Genomic DNA, 20966 nt, shown 5'->3' on the forward strand with positions numbered 1-20966 from the left:
TGCACTATTAATTTGCCTAAGTGCCCTGTTTTCACGTAAAAATGGGATATTTTGATTAACTGCGCATACGCCGAACTCCTTTTTCGGAGTATTTTTTCTTTTGAGAAATCACTTCCGTTTACTCCGTTTTCGGAGTCCGCCCAGACTGATAACATCAGCACAATCGGTTTTGGTTTCCGTTTAACACACAATGTCATGTTCGTTGATAAATTCTAGAAAATCTGGAGTTCGTAATTTAGAACATAAGCCGCAAACATTTAAACTTACGATTTTAATATCGGACACATGGAGAGAGTTACGTTGGTTGTTTACATTTACCACATGAACTTCCGGTGCAGGCCCTCCTAGGTAATCCTAGCGTTGTGCTGTCGCATTTCTAGATTTTTGCTCTCTGGCGCGGGGCTGCGCGGCGTTCGGATCGTGTCTTCTTGTTTCAGGTGCCTTAAGGTTCCGTAAATTGTACATGAACTTGTCTCCCATCGACGAATAATTAATCCGCCACCATTGATGCCCTTTTCCCCTGCTGTTTGGCCGTTTTAAAGTGCGGATACAGTTGCTTTCTTCTTTCGTGGATCTCTCTCGGAAACTGCTCATTCACTCCGTAAGGTTTGTTTCTTAAAGTCGATGGTGCCGCTCGTCGTACTTTTTTTCGATCCTTGAAGAGAACAAACTTGGCAACTATAGGTCTATGCTTCCCTGGAATCCTTTTCCCCATACGGTGGACCCTGTGGAATGGTAAATCATCACTTATATTCATCTCCTTTTGAATGAAGGTTTTCAGAACTTCCTCCGTGTGTTCCTCTGTTTCCTCCTGAATTCCGTCGAAAATGAGATTATCCCACATCGATCTTGTTTGGAGGTCTATGTGGCGCTCTTTTAGTTCCTTTAGCTCCCCGTTGAGTGTTCGGACTGTGTCTTGGATTTCACTGTTTTTATTCATGATCTGGTTTGATTGTTCATTACATGTCTGTGACAGCACCCGTACTCCGACCACGTGCCGTGAGAAATCTTATCAAATGTTGACTCTCTTTCTCTCTCTCTCTCTCTCTCTCTCTCTCTCTCTCTCTCTCTCCAAATTATCAACTGTTATAGTAGAACATGTTGCAATAACGGCATTCTGATTGAAATGCACATAAGAGCAAATGTTTTTGGTTTTTGTAACGGGCGTTTTCAGATATATATATCATACCAGGGACGTAAATATAAAAGTCCATAATCATACGTGCTTTCTGTCTATACTGCATTAAGATAAAATAATGCATGATTCAGACAGGTATATAGAAAATCACAAGTACAAAAGCTACCCCTGTGTTTACAGGTGTGTATAACTATAACATAACACTTCCTGTCTGTGACAGCACCCGTGCTCTGACCACGTGCCGTGAGAAATCTTATCGAACGTTGAGACACCCCCCTCTCTCTCTCTCTTCAAAATCAAAATAAATAAAATTAATTTGAAAAATAAAACTTTCTTTATTATTATTAAAGGAATTAATAGTATACCACATATCGCGTGAAGAAGTTTTTTTCCACTTAATCACACAAACACACATCTTATGTTCATATGATTCCTATAATGATTTTATAAAATTTACATTCATTTAAACAATAAGATCTTACCATTTTAAAAGTACAAATACTAGATGTGTATATTAAATCATTTACTTTAGCCGTGTTCTCAATTACTATCTCCATTCCTGATTAACCCTGGCTATAGTCAGTTTGTTAATTGTATTTCAATCGAGACGGAGTGTAAAGTATATCATTAAAAGGTAATTTTATGGATGTATTCTGTAAACATTGTGGTATGATTACGCATAATAATTTCTTTGAATTTAATTTGAAAAACAAATTTTCATTTCTTTGAAATTAAATTAGTTTGGCTGTTTATAAGAACAAACTATATACTTCTATTTAGCGGACCCCAAGTCACACTAATTGCTGCAGGTCACCCACCCCGACGGCAACCACCCAAATTCTGTATACACATACTGTATATCGAATGTTACGCAATTCACCTTTCTCTGTTGGTGAACTGACACTGCGAAATCTTAACGTGTGATGGATACTCCAGAATATATGAATATTCATAATTTAAATCCCGGGTTTTGAACGACCAACATAAATATTGGGCAACCCACTAAACATCATACTTTTGCTAGATCGGATAGGAAAGTCAGTTTTTAAATACACACGATTTTTACATAAGCATGTTTTCCTTAAACTAATTGAACCTTTTTTTTTTTATTTTAAAACGATTGATAACAAGTTATACAACTTATAATAGTATCTTTCGTTGGAACGGATGTCTGCGCGAGGGGGTCATTTCAATGTTCAATTCTTTATTTACTCAAGACCAGTTCACTGGTATTTGAGGTTCAAAATCAGGGGCGCGTCTTTTAACTACAATGAACCACAATGAACCGCAATGAACCACAATGAACCACAATGAAACCACAATGAAACCACAATGAACCACAATGAAACAAAAATGAACCTAAATTAACTTAACTGGGGTGAGAATTGGTCTTTGAAATGTAAATGATTCCTTTCAATTTTGATTCTACCTATTTGACGGCAGATTATATGTAAAAGAATTTTAAAATGCTGTAAAAAATTGTATTCTTTATTTGGCACATGCACAAACCTTATACCTCAATATTTTATTTATCTCATTCAATTGTACAAAACAACTTTTATACACATGTAGATAGATGTTTAAAAGAAAAAAATGAATAAATACAAGGTAAATTTTGATATTTAATATAATCATGTCCTTATTGTAATTTCGAGCTTATATATGATTAAAACGGCTCTCGTAATGGATTATCTGTTTAATTTTAAAGTAATCAGTTGTTTCCCATAAACTCTAGATTATTTGATCACCTGATGAAAAAAGGGTAAATTTTACAGCATTTATAAAAATGTGGACAATATGGCTGCATTTTGTAACCCCCCCCCCCCTTCAGAATGGGGAATTTAGAATCACGTGTGAATACTATGACTGCTTCTGTATAAAAATGCGTTTAATATTTTTTTTGTTAAATTGTTTTTTGGTTATGCAATGCAATGGTATTACAACGCTACCTAGATATTAAATTCGCAATTTGTTTGTGTTGATTATTACTGGTTTATAAATGTTTCCCTCCATGTTTCTACAGAGAGCGTACGCACGCATTGCATAGGGTGAATATATATTATGGATTCAAATAATGATTTACTTTTAGTTTCTGAAGACTAGAGGGGGATAATATGAACTAATCAGTTAATAAGATCATTTTTTTCGCAGTGCCTGTTTTGCCACTTTTTAAAAAAGTTACTGCTTCGATATACCCGGAAGAGGATCGCCATATACTATAAAGTTGTGGTGTCATAAGGTTTACCCATGTAACAGTCCCTTAATTCAAAGACAGACTATTTCATCACATACTAGCCGGGGGTGGGGGGAGGGGGTGGGGTGGGGCTCTAGGGGAATTTTTTGTGTGAAATTAATGTGTTTTACATGCATTTGATTCACAGTGTTTGCAAATTCAAAGCTGCCATTTTACAATCATAGATAAATATAAATTGCATTATTCATAATTCATTTATTTAATTCATAATTTAATTTGCTAGTAAACATGATTTAATGACGATTGTGCTTGTTATTTTGAATAAAATAACTGATTTTTTTAAATGTCACGAGACCATGTGGTATACAATGATTTCAAACCAGAGTCGAAAGTGACTTGACTTAACGAATTTTAGTAATCTAAAGTCATTTTTTGTTCTTCTTTAAAAGTACGACTGACATACGAGCTAATATGTCTTTTTTTAATCCATTAAGATAAAATTAAAGATGGGATTAGAGGTCATTAGATAAAATTTGTATTCTGTCACAAATATCATGAGAGATCTTGTATGTATATAAAAACTCTATATATAGATTTGGTTATCTTCAATCTAACATGTGCAATTGTCGTTTTTTATGATCGTCTGATTATTGAACTGATTTTCTTATTGTGAGTTACAGAAATTATAGCTAAATGTAGAGAATTCGTATTTATAGATAAACGCTCGTGCATTCCGCTCAGGAAAAGCAGACGTTCTTGAATTAAAACGTTTTAGCATTTCTACCTTAACAAGCGCACCACGTATATCAACATAAAATTTAAACGTTTTTGAAAAAAATGTGGTGCTGTTTCGCAAATATTTTAACTAATCCGCAAATATAAATAGGTACATTTTGATTGTGACCAATTGACATTAGTTTCCGTTACTTGATGCATGTATTTAAAAATTTAGAGGAGGCGATGTTGTTTGGGATGGGGAGGGATATAAGTATATTGGATGGGGGCTATAGTTGGCAAAGGGGCAAGTTTTCTGAAGTTCCATCTGTATTTGCCCATCATGTTCACCGAAAAGCAGTTAACCCTCTCCCAAGCCATATATGATGCGATGTTTATTGTTGGGAGGAAGGAGGTGGGTCGGATGGTTACATTAAAGAACGCAGTGGATGACAAAATTCAGTAGATATCTGACTAACAAACTATTGAGTGTTTCCTTATATAGAGATGACGAGTATTTTTAAAGAGTTTCTTTAATATAAGGACAACACATTCAAGCTATAGGAATACCTCACAGATATGACTATACATACTATCCATCTAAAAACCGAAATAAAAAAAATATCTGCTGTATTTCTCAAGTTTCAAATGTCAGCAATCTGTGTCTATATGTGTGAATATAAACTGTAATTTAAGAGAGAGAGAGAGAGAGAGAGAGAGAGAGAGAGAGAGAGAGAGATCCCCAATTAACAACAAGGTGTATCGTATATCCCGTCCCTTCTCTAATTTGGGATACCCCTCTAATACATATTGGGAGGTTTTATTACACCTGCTGTCATTTAACTGGCCGTGTATACACGAGAGCTACTGTTGGCGTGTGTATACTAACAACAATACACACAGGGGATGTCATAATTATTGTGAAGGGATTCTTACCATACCTTTGATCAATAATTGGAAAACATTCACAAATTTAGGCGTAATTATGAATAAAAACATTTGTAAAAATTTTAAGGCATCTAATCTATTCTTCGCCTATTACATTTATTGCAAGTTCAATTTTCAAATTGTATAACAATATTATCTAGTCTGTACATTAGTTTGGAATTTTCTATTCCTCTCCACCTATAAATTGGACGAGTATGTTAGTATACGTGTTTGGATTTGAATCGTTAATTAAAGAATAAATTCAAAGTTCAGGCACGTATGATCGTTTTAAAACTGGGGAAGGGGGGGGGGGGGCGGCAGATTCATCCAAAAAATCTTAACAAGTAAATAAAAAGAAAAAAAAAGGCAGTTTTCCTATATATCTTAAAACCGTAAAAAGGGGGGATAGCGTAGTGTTCCTTTTTCATTTCCTCAATTTCTTACAAGTTCCCCTCAAAAGTGAAGGGGAGGGGGGGGGGGGGTAGGCCAACGCCATGACAATTAATTTTTTTTATATGAATATTAAAAAAAATGTTTGATGCGAGTATAAGTAGGAGGGGGGAGGCACCCAATCCCCCCACCCCACCCCATGCTACGTACCTGAAGTTAACCATATACTATAAAATCTGGAGTGGATTGTTTTATATGAAGAAAAAAAAGTTTACAAATTCCAGTAGAACCCTCGCTATGATAGCGTTATTTGAAAGTCCCTATAGTTTACAACTATAAAAAAATGGATGGCACAATCTTTAGTTATCAAACAAATCTAGATGACAATTTTTTGGGAATTTCGTACTTTTATTCCCTTTTCTGATCTAGATTCTATGGATATTGGTAATATTGAGAGTTGATCCCTTCTGTTCGTTTGGGTTTTTTTCTCGATAAATTAGAATGCGTTTATTAGTATCATTGCACTGCACATTAAGCACGCAAATTTAATCCAAAGATGACAATATTGGCAATTTAAAAAAAAAAATGTAATATTATCAACAGTCCACTCTGTTCGTGTGGTAAGCTCGAAGATACTTACCATTATTTTTTCACATGTAATAAATATAAAGATGCTAGAAATGTTCTATTTAATGACGTTTTTCAAATTGTAAATCTTAACATTGTCAATACTCATGCTTTACTTTGGGGTGACAGTTCAATAAGTGACAATGAAAACAAGCATTTATTTACATTAGTTTACAATTTTATCAAAAATACTGAAAGATTTAACTGATCTTATAACTACTAGTACACCGTTGTTTACTATATACATGTCAATTGCATTTATGTATACGTCCATTCTATCCACTGACCTTTATTTATGTTGTGTACACGTATTTTGTATTATATCTTTGTATTGGGAGAGGGCGGTCTAAGTTATAGAACTTGTGCCCAATCCCTATTGTATTTTGTACAATAAAAATATGTTCAAATCAAAAAAATATCTTATGTAAACAGTTAATCAGACGTTTTCAAATGTCATGTAATTGATTAAAAAAAAACCAATACGACAACTTAGCTAATTATATTAAGCTTTAATTAAATAATAACATTTTATATTTGTAATTATATCAAAATTTACCTTATACATGTACATGCATATAAATATTTTTTTTTATTCATGCTTTACACATTTATAATAAACCACCATCTAAGCGTTACATGCACTAAAATAATTGAATTCTGAATGAATGAAATAAGACGTGTGTACCTGAACATATATATAAATCATTGACTGAATGCATTAATTCTGTAACATAACATGCCGTCAGAAATTTTTGAGGTATATTATTGAAACACGCGACGTTCCTCATTTTAAGATAATTTTCCTTGATATAACATTTCTTCCTTATTCGCATTTAAACCAGCTGTTAATGCTAAAAATTCAGAGTGCATTATAACAGGCCATTTTTAGAGTAAGATTTTTTGATTTTGTCTTTTAATAGCATGCAAAGTGCAATTGAATGCTTGTTGATAATGTACTAAGTATACATTTTCAACAGAAACTATATATTCATACAGAAAATTATCAAATAACATCAAATGTGAATTTGGAATAACAGAAATGGGAATCTTCACATTGCGGAGATAGGAAAAAGTTGAAAATAATTGATAATAAGTCGCATCTGACCTTAAATTAACTTTAATGAAATTTTATACCTTTTAAAAAACATTTATCACCTTAATAAAGTTCATTGTAGTATCATTGTGGTTCATTGTGGTTTCATTGCGGTTCATTGTGGTTCATTGCGGTTCATTGTGGTTAAAAGACGCGCCGCTTAATTATAGAACTACGCGTACAGTAAAATTCTTAATATATGCTTAAAATTGCGTTACGCGTACAGTATCAAATAATGATAACTCATGATATTCTGAGGATTATTTTTCTCCTTTTATTTGCAATGATATCAAATTATCAGATTATTCTCTTTTTTAAAGTATATATCTACCTCCACATGTCCCCTATTCAGTCGTAATATATTAATGATTGTATTTCGTACAAAATAATCATTTCAATTTTGGAATGTTTGGATATTGATTGTCAAAAAGTTCATTGAAAATCATGTTGCAAAAGTAATACAACTGTTTATACTTGTGCCAGTTTATTACCATAACGTATCGAATTGTTAAGGAAGTTTTGTTGTTGTTTTTTTTACAACCATTTATCAATTCGTTTGATTAAAATCTTCGACTGTTCGCAGATCTACCTCTTCTATTTGTTATTTGCCTCGACAAACAGCGCTGCCCATAACTGTACACTTCCGTTCCTACACTGTGCATGTGGTATATTCGTTTTTATAGAAGGAATCAGTGGATCGGTATATAAAGTTCCTTCCGTGATCTTGTCTTAAAGGTTTTGACTTAATCTTTATCAGACATTTTAAACACGTAGATAAAGTTCCTTCCATGATCTTGTCTTAAAATATTCGACTTCATCTTTATCAGACAATTTAAACATTTAAATAAAGTTTCTTCCGTGATCTTGTCTTAAAATTTTTGACTTCATCTCTATCGGACACTTTAAATATTTTGTTCAGACATCATTCATTTGAAGAAACTGAGAGAGAGAGAGAGAGAGAGAGAGAGAGAGAGAGAGAGAGAGAGAGAGAGAGAGAGAGAGAGAGATTTCATTTGTAATTCACTTATATGTAATCGTTTAAAGTAATGCACATTGTAATAGAATCCAACAAAGCAGTCCAATCGTTCCCATTTCCATTTCTTTTTCATCAAATGATATTTTTTAATTGAGATTGCTTATCAAACTTTCAGAGAGTCGAAGACCCCCCCCCCCCCCCTTCCCCTTTTCCCCTACCATCTTCGAGTTCATTGTTCATGCATTAAAAATAAGACTTGTTATCAGAAATATTATGAAAGCTTTTAATTTGCTTCCTGTACTTAAGTGAATAACCAATGGAAGCCGTACGGTACCTGTATTTACATATGACTGACTCACTACACCTTGAAATAGTGTCTCAAATCAACAGAAATTTTCTTGATTAGAAAAGATGCAATGTGGCATAATGCATCAGAAGTATATGTACATGTGAGTCATATAGGTTAAAATATATACAATTTTTTATTTAAACACTTATAATTTCAAAAGTACAATGAAATTGAAATGAAACGCATGCAAATTTAAACTTGTTATTTGCGGGTCACAAGCCCGAAACTCATGCACAGATACCGTTATGTTTTACAACACAGATAGACTTACTTCTCCCGTAAATATGCATGACGTCGCGTTTAGAGTTTCAACGTCTTGCTAAAAATGAACAGTTTTAAACATAAATTTCATTACATACATGTTTAAGTCACATATATAAGTTATATGCCATTAGATTTGATAAATTCAAGGCTTTTTAAAATGTTTGGTGCTGTGCATATTTGAAACACGGCAAATTTCAGCCAACAACGTCCCTTGTTCTTTACACTTTACCAATGTTAATATCCATACTGTATCAATGTTTACATCAATACTGTATCAATGTTTACATCCATACTGTATCTATGTTTACATCCATACTGTATCAATGTTTACATCCATACTGTATCAATGTTTACATCCATACTGTATCAATGTTTGTATCTATACTGTATCAATGTTTACATGTATACTGTATCAATGTTTTTATCCATACAGTATCTATGTTTACATCCATACTGTATCAATGTTTATATCTATACTGTATCAATGTTAACATCCATACTGTATCTATGTTAACATCCATACTGTATCAATGTTTACAGATATACTGTATTATTGTTCATATGTATCATAGTTTACATCCATACTGTATCAACGGATAGATTGTAAATAATTCTGTACACACGGATAGATTGTTGGTAATTGATGAAATGTTGACATTTCTGTGAATACACGGATAGATTGTTTGAATTTCTGAATAGATTGCTGGTATTTCTGTACACACGGATATATAAGTGGTACTTCTGTTAAATCGATTGTAAGTACTTATGATAGGTCTGTGATGCTTCTCTAATGACACAGTACCAGCCCAGTCCCTGGTTTGAGCGAACCCTGTAAGCCCGGGTTCTTTAGGATAGATATGTGGTACCTCTTACATGACCTTGTATTAACCCAGTCTATAACTGTTTATAGTCCATGGTTTGAGTGACCCCTGTAAGCCCAGTTTCACAAGGATCGGTCAGTGGTGTTTCTCTATCCACACGGACCTCGCCACCAGGAACGACAGTGTCGCCATCTGTGAACGGCTGGGTGGCGGCATGGTAGTGCTGGGCAGTGCCGAGAAAGAGAGGGCGCTCACGTCATATATCATAGGTATGTTGCTATATATAGACAAAATAGAGACTGCGCTCACGTCGTATATCATAATAGTAATACTACATATCAATAGAATAGAGAGGGCGCTCACGTCGTATATCATAGGTGTGTTACTATATATAGACAGAATAGAGAGGGTGCTCACGTCATATATCATAGCTATGATACTTTATATGGATAGAATAGAGAGGGTGTTCACGTCATATATCATAGGTATGTTACTATATATAGACAGAATAGAGTTATATATCATAGGCATGTTACTATAAATAGACATAATTGAGAGGGCGCTTACGTCGTATATCATGGGTATGTTACTATCTATAGACAGAATAGAGAGGGCGCTCACGTTCTATATTATTGGTATATATTTTTATGTAGAAAATAGAGAAAGCTCTCATTTTATGTTATAGGTATTTATTTCTCTTATAGAATAAGGACATTCAGCGCATTCATCATTAAATGAACTGTTAATATATGTTTGATATCAGAAAGGACACAAAGGACGCGTACAATACGTAAACAGATCGAAAAAATAGGGTTTTTTTTACAATGTATACAACATCTAAAAATCAATACAGAAATAGATAGGAAACTACAGCATGAGTTTTAATCACGATAAATTTGATGTGAATAATCTACTACAGGACATCACAGTTGATCATCTGATGAAAACAAAAATAGACAGCAAACCATCTGAGGTTTAAATTTGATACAAGTTATAAAAACGGTGCACAATGCTTTTAACAAAGAGAAATGTCTTGTGATATTAATAAATAATACGAGTTTATGTACAATGTAAACTCTTCCTTGTGTTGTTGTTGTTAACAAATATATGCATATATAAAGCAATCTTCAATTAATTTTGTGATGTTTACATTTTCAACATAAATGAGCCCGATTACTGTTAATTAAGCTTTGACAATGAATATTGAATTAAGTAGATGTGCTTTAATATCAATTGTGTGAATATGTTTTCAATGTGTATTGTTCTTTATGGATAGAGTAAACCGGTATCTTTCTACTTTTACTTTTTTTTGTTTGACAGAAAATGACCTTCTCACAATGACTGACCAGCGTCTGGTACGTAACATTGATTGGTTAATGATTCCTTGTAAATGATTGGTTAATGATTCCTTGTAAATGATTGGTTAATGATTCCTTGTAAATGATTGGTTAATGATTCCTTGTAAATGATTGGTTAACGATTCCTTGTAAATGATTGGTTAATGATTCCTTGTAAATGATTGGTTAATGATTCCTTGTAAATGATTGGTTAACATATCTTGTAAATGATTGGTAAATGATTCCTTGTAAATGATTGGTTAAAGATTCCTTGTAAATGATTGGTAAATGATTCCTTGTAAATGATTGGTAAATGATTCCTTGTAAATGATTGGTTAAAGATTCCTTGTGAATGAATGCTTAATGATTCCTTGTAAATAATTGGTTAATGATTCCTTGTAAATGATTGGTTAAAGATTCCTTGTACATGTTAATGATTTGATAATGATTCCTTGTAAATGATTGGTTAATGATTCCTTGTAAATGGTTGGTTAATGATTCCTTCTAAATGTTTTGGTTAATGATTCCTTGTGAATGATTGGTAAAAGGATCTTGTAAATGATTGGTTAAAGATTCCTTGTGAATGAATGCTTAATGATTCCTTGTAAATGGTTGGTTAATGATTCCTTGTAAATGATTGGTAAATGATTCCTTGTAAATGATTGGTTAATGATTCCTTGTAAATGATTGGTTAATGATTCCTTATACATGTAAATGATTGGTTAATGATTCCTTGTTAATGATTCCTTGTAAATGATTGGTTAATGATTTTTTTGTAAATGATTGGTTAATGATTCCTTGTAAATGCTTGGTTGATTAAATCCACCAATCAATTGCATACATAGGGTAAACAACGCTAATTGGTTATCATGCGATATAAATGACAAGATGATTAGTTGTGATAAATGATAAGTTTACCATCTCTTATATATGAATTTACTTAACTTTTTGTAAATGACTTTTTTTTTGCAAATAACTGGCTAATTGGTAACTGGTTAAACTTATCTGATAACTGGTTAATCTTAATGTCAGAAAGTGTTTAACCAAGAAAAAAACAATGTTAAGAGAAAAATACAAAAAGAAAAAAAAACTTTATGCGATTAAGGAATTCCGTTTGATGTTTTCCCCTTTGTTTATATGAACTTTTCAAAGATCTGGATGTCATTATCAACGGGGATGATGAAAGTGAAAAATGTATGTGAGAGACTAACATGCATTAAGATTTATCTGTTATTGTAAAAATTGTCAGTGTTTTCTTTATGAAATCAATGACGCCTAATATAGAGTTACGTATAAAGAACTGTTCAGTTCAATAAAATAGCAATCGTGTCATTCTGATCAGAGAAACATATCTTATTTTATGATATAATAAACTTATCTTATTGAACTAATATCATTTCAGTTTGCAAAGACTTCCTTCAGTACGGAACCAAGAGTAAAAAGTACCGACATTTTACTAACAACAAGGTTAATTATATTACATTTCCTATATTCAATTATTACATTATTTATTCTGATTAATAAGAGCCTAAAATCTGGAATATAAAAAAGTTTGCAGCTAAGGGCAAACATAAAAGCTCTGTCTGTTTTAGATAATTATTTTCTTTAGATTTCTGTTCTTAACGTTTATAGTTTATGCTGTATGTGCTGTAGATAGTTAAGTTTATCAGATCTCTGTAGGTAACAGTAATTGCTGTGCTTGTTCTAGTTGTGTGAATTCTTCAGATTCCTGTAGGTTCCCTTCCCGAGGACCGCGCTAACCTGACCACCCCCGCCGGGTTTACGATCGCCCTGTACTCCATCATTTGCAGACACAGGCAGTGCAGTAATTAATCTCAATGTGACAGATAAAGATAAAGCTTAGGATTTTCTTCCTGTGGAAGGTTAATTAATCCCAAAGGACAAATATTGCACAGCCTTCCAAGTATACAATGGTAACATTCTCAGCAGTTATCTCTCTTTGCCCATTCATTCTTATGAATAGTTAAGGTATCTACCCCACCACCCCAGCTCCAAACCAGAAGACCTAGAGAACCAAACTTAGCATCAAAGTATGTATTTCTGCCTACTGAACTACCATACCAAATTTGAACTTGATTAGGCAACCATAAAAAAAGTTATTAGAAAAAAAACAAAATTGGTGGACGGAAGAGTGACAGACGGACAGACAGAAGGACGGACAGAGTGATTACTATAGGGCACCCGCAAATCCTTGCGGGGCCCTAATTATTTTTATTTAAGACATTACATTTTGAATTTAACATTGTATTTGCGAACTTTATATCTCTGATTTTATATGTTTAAGAAATGCATGAAATAACACCATCGTTAGGACAAGTTTATTAAACACTATAGTTACATTGTAGTCCTACACTCCACACTCGGTGAACCCGATAAAGAACTCCTCAGTAGCAGCCATCATAACATCGAACACAAACGATTCAACTTACCCCGGGGGTCTCCCTCTATGATGGGAGGGGTGGTCCCTTCCACGGAGGGGGGCCAAACAGCAACCCAATGGGAGGAGTCTTGTCCCACGGGCCGATGTCAGCCCCATCAATGGGTCCAGGGGGCGGGATGCGAGGTCCGCGCCCAGGGGGCGGGGCGATGGGCGGGGCGATGGGAGGACACGCCCCTTCCTCCGTTTTTAACCCCTCCCGCTGTCTGAGACGTGTACGGTGTCCCCAATGGTGTCTAATGGTTGATGAGTTTGGCTGTCAATCTTGTCCGTGTGGTCCAGGTAAATTATATCAATACCTTTAAGAATCATTTTAGATCGTTTTTGTCACAATTATTGAATGAAGAGTATGATGAGTATGATCAATATATGCCTGATACCTACTAGAAATTTATGATTTGGGGGGATTTATGGCGGTGCAATTAATGTCTTAATTAGGCGGCGGAATGGTGGCGATGTAAGGCGGCTCGTTCATATCCGGCATGCCTTCCATGGGCGGGGCCGCTTTCTCTCACGTCAATCAAGGACCAGGAACTAAGACAGACTGTCTAGGGGTGAAGCTATGCAAATCAACCTGTGAAGGTAGGTACAGGATTGGTCCTTTAGGATCAGACGGATGTCCGTTCTGTGACTGCAGCCCGGTATCAGGTAAACCAGTACATGGTCCTTACTGGTTTGTTGTAGGGATTCTGTTCGGCATGTTGTCAACAAATCAAACGTCATCTTTGCTGTAAATAAATCCTTGTAATTTCTTATAAGCTCAAACATTGTTTCAAATATATATACAACCAAATACGTCAAGACTTTTAGAGCAGTTGTTAATCACCAGCATCTCTTCCTTTTTGTTCCATGTCTAGCTAGGTTTATAATGCTGATTTTTCTTTCTGAATTTTAAATACATTATAAACGATATTGATTTGTGAATGATAATTTAGTGGGCGGATCTTCAATTGGCGGTGGAGGAGGTGGATATATGGATGGATCAAACTCCGTCAATGGCGGATTCATCCCGTTCACCGCCTCTGGTGGCAGCTCCAACATCTCAGGGGGCGGAGTCGGGGATGGCACCATGCCAGGGGGAGGTGGAACTGTATCGGGTGGCCGGCAGTCAACACAAGTTACCACGGCAACATCTTCCCACAACACATACCTTGTGTCCTTGCCCACGGACTGCTGATTAGAACAGACGTGTCGGGAGACGTGCGGAACTCACTACCAGATAGGGGAGGCGGGGCGTGACGGGTGTGACACGTGTATCTGTGTCAAACCGGTAGTCACATACAGTAAGTCACGTGGTGTCAAATTAGATATAGATCAATAGACGGTCTGTCGACTCCAATCCTCTCAATGTAGCTACAGATCTGCAACAAGAGTCAATTATATCTAATTATTCACGACTTTCATAAAAGGGCATCTGTTGCAAATTAGTTGTGCTTTAAATCAGTCTTACACAGTCATGACTACTAGCAGGTGACTTTAAATCATTGTTTCTAGTAGTTCGAAAATTATATCATAACGAGATCTGTCTGACCTTAGCATTTGACCTTTGTAGTTCAGCAGATAGTGGCCTTGACCTGCCCTAGTTTGGTGTGTAGCTATGGGTGTAGTGTTGGCTACAAGTGTGGGACAGACGGATGTCCCACGTGTGACTGTGCCATACCCTCAGGTAAATGACAACTCTCTTAAATAAAGCTTGGCAAAAGTTAACCGTGCTGGCATTTGATTACACTCTGACTGCTGTCTGACCTGTCGGTTGACAATGGTTTTCGAGGGGTGTCAATTTCAACAGTTACCCTCCCAAACAATCACCATCTACTAGAATATATTATAAGGTCGCCGTTTTCATTAACATCAGTCGTGTCTTGTTATAAATTCTGAAATGAGTCTACACATATATAGAAAATGAGAAAATGATACAGTTTTCATTTATTTTTAGATTGAAGGATTATAGCATTTTACAATTATTTCGTTCACTATCTAATCTTGTATTTATCTTTATGCATCTATATTTTTGATTGGACAGGGTACTCCACACACGAGGTTGTCATTCAACACAAGGTTGACTGTGTGACGTCATTCAGCTGTCCTACTTCCTGTGAGGTCGGGTACAAGTGCGGTGTGGACGGATGTCCCACCTGTGAATGTCTAGTTGGATACGTACAGCCCCAGACCACGTGTAAGTCACATGGGCAAGTGTGTAAACGTTTATTGCAATTTATTGAAGAAAAAGCGTCAGGTTAAATACGTTTAAAAACAATTAATAATAAATGATACTTAATTGTTGTTCTTGCTGAATGCATTGATTGCGAGTACATTGACTTCCTCACAGTAGACACCTGAACCAGTGACGTACGTACAAACAGTACCAAAACAAACAGAAACTGTTAACGTCACGGGAGGGAGCAAGTGCCATGGTTGTGACGTCATACCTCAGATAGTGTCATATGTCAAGCCTAGACCACAAACTCAAACTGTTTACGTTAAAAACCCGAACGACTGTTACAATTGTGAGCCCCCCTGGGGAACCCCAGTTGGTGTCTTATGTCAGACCCCGGCCCCAGACCGAGGCTGGATGCGTCACAGGTAGATCTGACTTTTGCTTTAATTCTTAATTAAGACTTAATAAAAACTAGTCATCCTATGTATTTTCAATACGTTTACTTTTTTGTATTTTTGTATGCGTGTTAAAACACGATGAACCAAAGCTGTGCAACATCGGTTATTTTCGTCATGCTCTTGACGTCCCATCAAATTACCTTATAAGGTAAATCCAAAAAATATGTATTGTTAGCTATCATTATTAAATTAAATTACTGACATATTTGGTATTGTAAATAACTGTTCATTTTCTATTTTTTTCTTTTTTCTTACAGTAAAGAACACGATAGTTATTGTAATACTAATATACATTTTTATTTTATAATCAATATTTGCCAGGGTCCACAGACTGCAATGGCTGCGAAAAACCTCACACCTACTACGTACAGAAACCCTCCACACAGACAGTATATGTACAAAAACCGGAGACTGAACACACCGGAATCCCGGCATATGTAGACCGGCCACGCCCACAAACCGTATTGGTCACACAAATTTCGGGCTGTCACAACAGTAACACTTGCGGCTCCAAGGTCCCGGATACAGAACACACGGGGATCCCTTTCTTCGTGGACAGACCGCCTCCGCAGAAACAAACGGTGGTCGTCACTCAGACTCAGACCAACACCAAGTGTCACTACAGCAACACGTGCGGCTCAAGTCAATACGTCACAGGTAATGACGTAATAGAAAAGGGATTCTTAACATTTGATGCACTGATAAGTAAGGGTCTATCAATAATTTATCTCATACAATTTCAAAAAGACGTTTATCTGTGGTGGAAAATATATCATCGTTTTACGATTCATAAGGTTCCGGTGGTGTAATCCTGGGTGTATTGACGGGCGGATCAAGTTACTCTATAGGATTAACGGGCGGTGGCGGATCCTATTATAACATTGGGTCTACTGTCGGGAGCGGATCTGGTACCTCTTTGACACACGGGGGCGGGGGAACTCCCTTTGGTATCAGTGGTGGATCGGCAGTCTACAGCAACGGGTTCGTTCTTACTGACACAGGGAGTGGTGAGTCTTGCCATTGAGTAGAGTCATTTCTGTAGGTTTGCAAATAACATGACTTTTATTACAAATGACTTCATTTCTGTGTCACTTTGATGATCTAACCTCTGTCTTTTTTTCTCTACATGTGCTACAGTTTACCGACCTTTTTTTTAAATACTGTTCTTTTGTCCACTACTACTTATATTATTTTCATAGCCTACACTGCTTTTTTGTCCACTATATCCTTTCTCTATAGTACAGCCCCCGATGAGACATGACAGTCACCCTTCTTGTATGAAGTATGACGACCGTCACTGTAGACGATGTCTGTGTTGACAGGTAAATCTATACTGTACTTATATTTACATCTATACTGTATCAATGTTAACATCTATACTGTATCAATGTTTACATCTTTAATGAATCAATTTTTCCAACTATACGGTATCAATTTTACATCTATTCTGTATCAATGTTTACATCTATACTGTATCAATGTTTACATCTATATTGTATCATTGTTTACATCTATACTGTATCAATGTTTACATCTGTACTGTATCAATGTTTACATCTATACTGTATCAATGTTTACATTCTATACTGTATTAATGTTTATATCTATACTGTATCAATGTTTACATTCTATACTGTATCAATGTTTACATCTATACTGTATCAATGTTTACATCTATATTGTATCAATGTTTACATCTATACTCTATCAATGTTTACATCTATACTGTATCAATGTTTACATCTATATTGTATCACTGTTTACATCTATACTGTATCAATGTTTTTATCTATATTGTATCATTTTTTACATTGCATACTGTATCAATGATTACATCTATACTGTATCAATGTTTACATCTATACTGTATCAATGTTTATATCTATAATGTATCAATGTTAACACCTATACTGTATCAATGTTTACATTCTATACTATATCAATGTTTACATCTATACTGTATCAATGTTTATATCTATACTGTATCAATGTTAACACCTATACTTTATCAATGTTTACATTCTATACTATATCAATGTTAACATCTATATTGTATCAATGTTTACATTCCATACTGTATCAATGTTAACATCTATACTGTACCAATGTTTACATCTATACGGTATCAAATGTTTATATCTATACTGTATCAATGTTTACACCTATACTGTATCAATGTTTACATTCTATACTATATCAATGTTTACATCTATACTCTATCAATGTTTACATTCTATACTATATCAATGTTTGCATCAATGCTGTATCAATGTTTGCATTAATGCTTTATCAATGATTACTTGGAGTTCAAGTTTTAATTATGTGCTTATTGTTTTTTTTTCAGAAAGAAGTCTATCACAGGAAGGCAGCCTTACTATGATAAGGGATTGTTCAATAAATGTCCGATACCTCTAGTAAAATCTTTAGTTAGTTTTTATTCATAATTTTACCTATAACTGTAAGGCAAATCATCTTTTACAAAGATAAAACACATTTGAGTCCTAAAGAGATTACTTCATATATCAAAATGTAATTTATATTAACATAAATTACTCTCAAAATTAAAATTCAATATCTGAGTTCAAATACATTCAAAGATATTTCAACAAGAAATAATTTGTCGACTTTATCAGTAATTGCATATCAATTAATACAAGATCATATTTAATGGTGTGAGGGCCCAAAATAGAGAGTATATTTTGGATGAATCAGACAGATCTCAACTCAAAATCAACAATTTAGTAAACTGATTAATGGACAATCATCTTTAGCATGGTAATGTCTTAGCCCAAACAGCTATATCAATCTATCTACCCCATGATAAAAAACAAACCAGAGAATTGGAGTAACAATGATATACACAACTTTATTGTACAACATGCAGGTAATAACAAGATACATATAATACACATCATAAACAGTCAATACTATATCTACTCTCAACTCAATCACATTATGGACATGTACTAGTGATCATAAGACATGACTATCTAGGCATCTTAGGACTTATTGTGTCTAATCTGAACTTAATTCAATTATCTATCTGAACTTAATTCAATTATCTACAGCTTCTTGTGATCATTAGACTCGGAGATACAATCTACGCAATATCATTGGCAGAAGGATAAGGTATTAAAGGTCAGCTGTACTCTAAACAATCCCACGGGATCTGCCATTCCCTCTGTCAGCGTTTAATCGCTTTTATATAAAAGTTACACGTCTGAAATGCCAGATTTGACACAACTTCTTACAAGTACAATGTACTGACACCTGGAATAACTAGTGCTGTTGTAAACAGTCAAAGGTGTTTTTTACTGTTTATTTTTTTGCCTATTTTAGCTTCAAAACATACACCTATGCTCACACGTTTGCTAACAGTTATTACTTTCAATTGCAGATATCCAACATTTCCAAGAAATATTCATTTAATAATTCAAGTTCTGACGAACTTAAAAATTATCAACAATCATCGACAAGTTAGATCCTTTAATTATGTTATTTACATCTGTTGCAACACGTTCTCTGGGTGTACAAAGAAAAACTGATTTTCCTCTCAGAAACTAATCAGCCAGGAAAGCTGAAACTTGTGTGGAAGCATCCTCAGGTAGTGTGAATTCAAAGTTGTGAAAATCATGATCCCCAAAGGTAGGATGGGGCCACAATTTAAAAATCTTCTCAGAAACTATTGAGCCAGGAAAGCTGAAACTTGTGTGGAAGCATCCTCAGGTAGTGTAGATTCATAGTTGTGAAAATCTTGATCCCAAGGGTGGGTTGGGGCCACAATGGGGGTCGAAGATTTACATCGAATAATGTAGTGTAAATCTTTAAAAATATTCTTCTCAGAAACTAATCAGCAAGGAAAGCTGAAACTTGTGTGAAAGCATCTTCAGGTGGTTTAGATTCAAAGTTGTGAAAATAATGATATCCCGGGAGTAGGTTGAGGCCACAATTAATGGGGGGGGGGGGGGGTTCCAAAGTTTTACATAGGAATATGTAGAGTATATCTTTAAAAATCTTCTTCTCAGAAACTAATCAGCCAGATGATTCTTATAATTGTTAAGACTTTGGCCCCAGGACAATTCTTCGGCCTCACAAGAAGGTTCAGAGTTTGATGTAGGTTTATATCCCATGTATGAACAAGTGTTAAGGATCTTTTTGAGAACTGTAATACTCAACATGTGATATGACTATAAAATCATCCTGTTAGTAAAAGGACTAATGACTACAAACATAAGAATATCCAGGGGGGGGGGGTGGATTTTATTTATACAGGATCTACATGTATTATGGTACATTGTCCAGACAGTTTGTATTATGACTCCATTAAGCTGATTTTATCATGCCTATTTTTCCTCAGGTGAGCGATGTGGCCCATGGGCCTCTTGTTTTAATTGCCATCTCCTTTTTTTAGTATCAAGGCAATGCGGGTCTTAACAATTCAAGACATAAACAATATAGATATGCTTTATAAAATAGATTATCATTGCGTGGACCCAGAGGTCCACGCAGAAAATATATAAGCGAGGTTAAACCGGATGCTATGGGGAAAATTCAGCCTGCGCATGAGCTAGCCTGGTTCCTGTGCGTAATGGGTAGCTCAAGGAACCAGGTTAGCACACGTTTATGTGAATCGGGATCGGGATTCCGTGCCATATGCACACATAAGTTCAAAGGCGCTTTAATTGTAAAGTTTTCGGTAAACAATACAGAAACAAAGTATTCGTTTAAAAAAAATGATCGGCTTGTGATATGAATTATCAGTATTATGAAATAAGTTAATGTTATGCCGAAACTACAACATGCATCATATAGCATAATTTGCAATGTTTTCTTCTTAACCGAATACACATGTAGCTTAACGTTACTTTAATAGTAGGCGAGGCTAGAGAACTTCCCGATTGAATTTTTTTCAGCATTTAAGTATGATTGAATAATTATGTCACTGTATAAAAGTTTAAATCTCAAGAAAAATGCATCAAAATATGAAATTTTTAATTTACACAAAGCAAACAAAGTAGAGCGAATCTAAATGTGTGCACAAATAGTAGAATTCACCGAATGC

The 20966-nt window shown here is 34.9% G+C and overlaps 1 protein-coding gene, 1 long non-coding RNA gene and 1 pseudogene across 2 annotated transcripts; 2 read left to right on the plus strand and 1 right to left on the minus strand.

Annotated features, from left to right (window-relative positions):
• Window positions 1–490: 490 nt before the first annotated feature.
• LOC128172039 (uncharacterized) lies at window positions 491–940 on the minus strand. Its single transcript, XM_052837810.1, has one exon. The coding sequence runs from the start codon at window positions 938–940 to the stop codon at window positions 491–493; it is 450 nt and encodes a 149-aa protein (XP_052693770.1).
• Window positions 941–9695: 8755 nt separating this feature from the next.
• On the plus strand, window positions 9696–12802 carry LOC128170980 (uncharacterized). The gene is made up of 4 exons (XR_008241969.1): window positions 9696–9762; window positions 10814–10848; window positions 12233–12297; window positions 12556–12802. It is a non-coding gene; the product is annotated as an uncharacterized LOC128170980 (long non-coding RNA).
• Window positions 12803–13174: 372 nt separating this feature from the next.
• LOC128173488 (uncharacterized) lies at window positions 13175–17223 on the plus strand (annotated as a pseudogene).
• The last annotated feature ends 3743 nt before the right edge of the window (window positions 17224–20966 follow it).

Source organism: Crassostrea angulata, chromosome 2 (genome assembly GCF_025612915.1).
Source record: "Crassostrea angulata isolate pt1a10 chromosome 2, ASM2561291v2, whole genome shotgun sequence".
Lineage (NCBI taxonomy): Eukaryota > Metazoa > Mollusca > Bivalvia > Ostreida > Ostreidae > Magallana > Magallana angulata.

Coding starts and splice junctions, on each gene's coding strand:
- LOC128172039 (XM_052837810.1), bottom strand. CDS start 940: ATGAATAAAAACAGTGAAATCCAAGACACAGTCCGAACACTCAACGGG.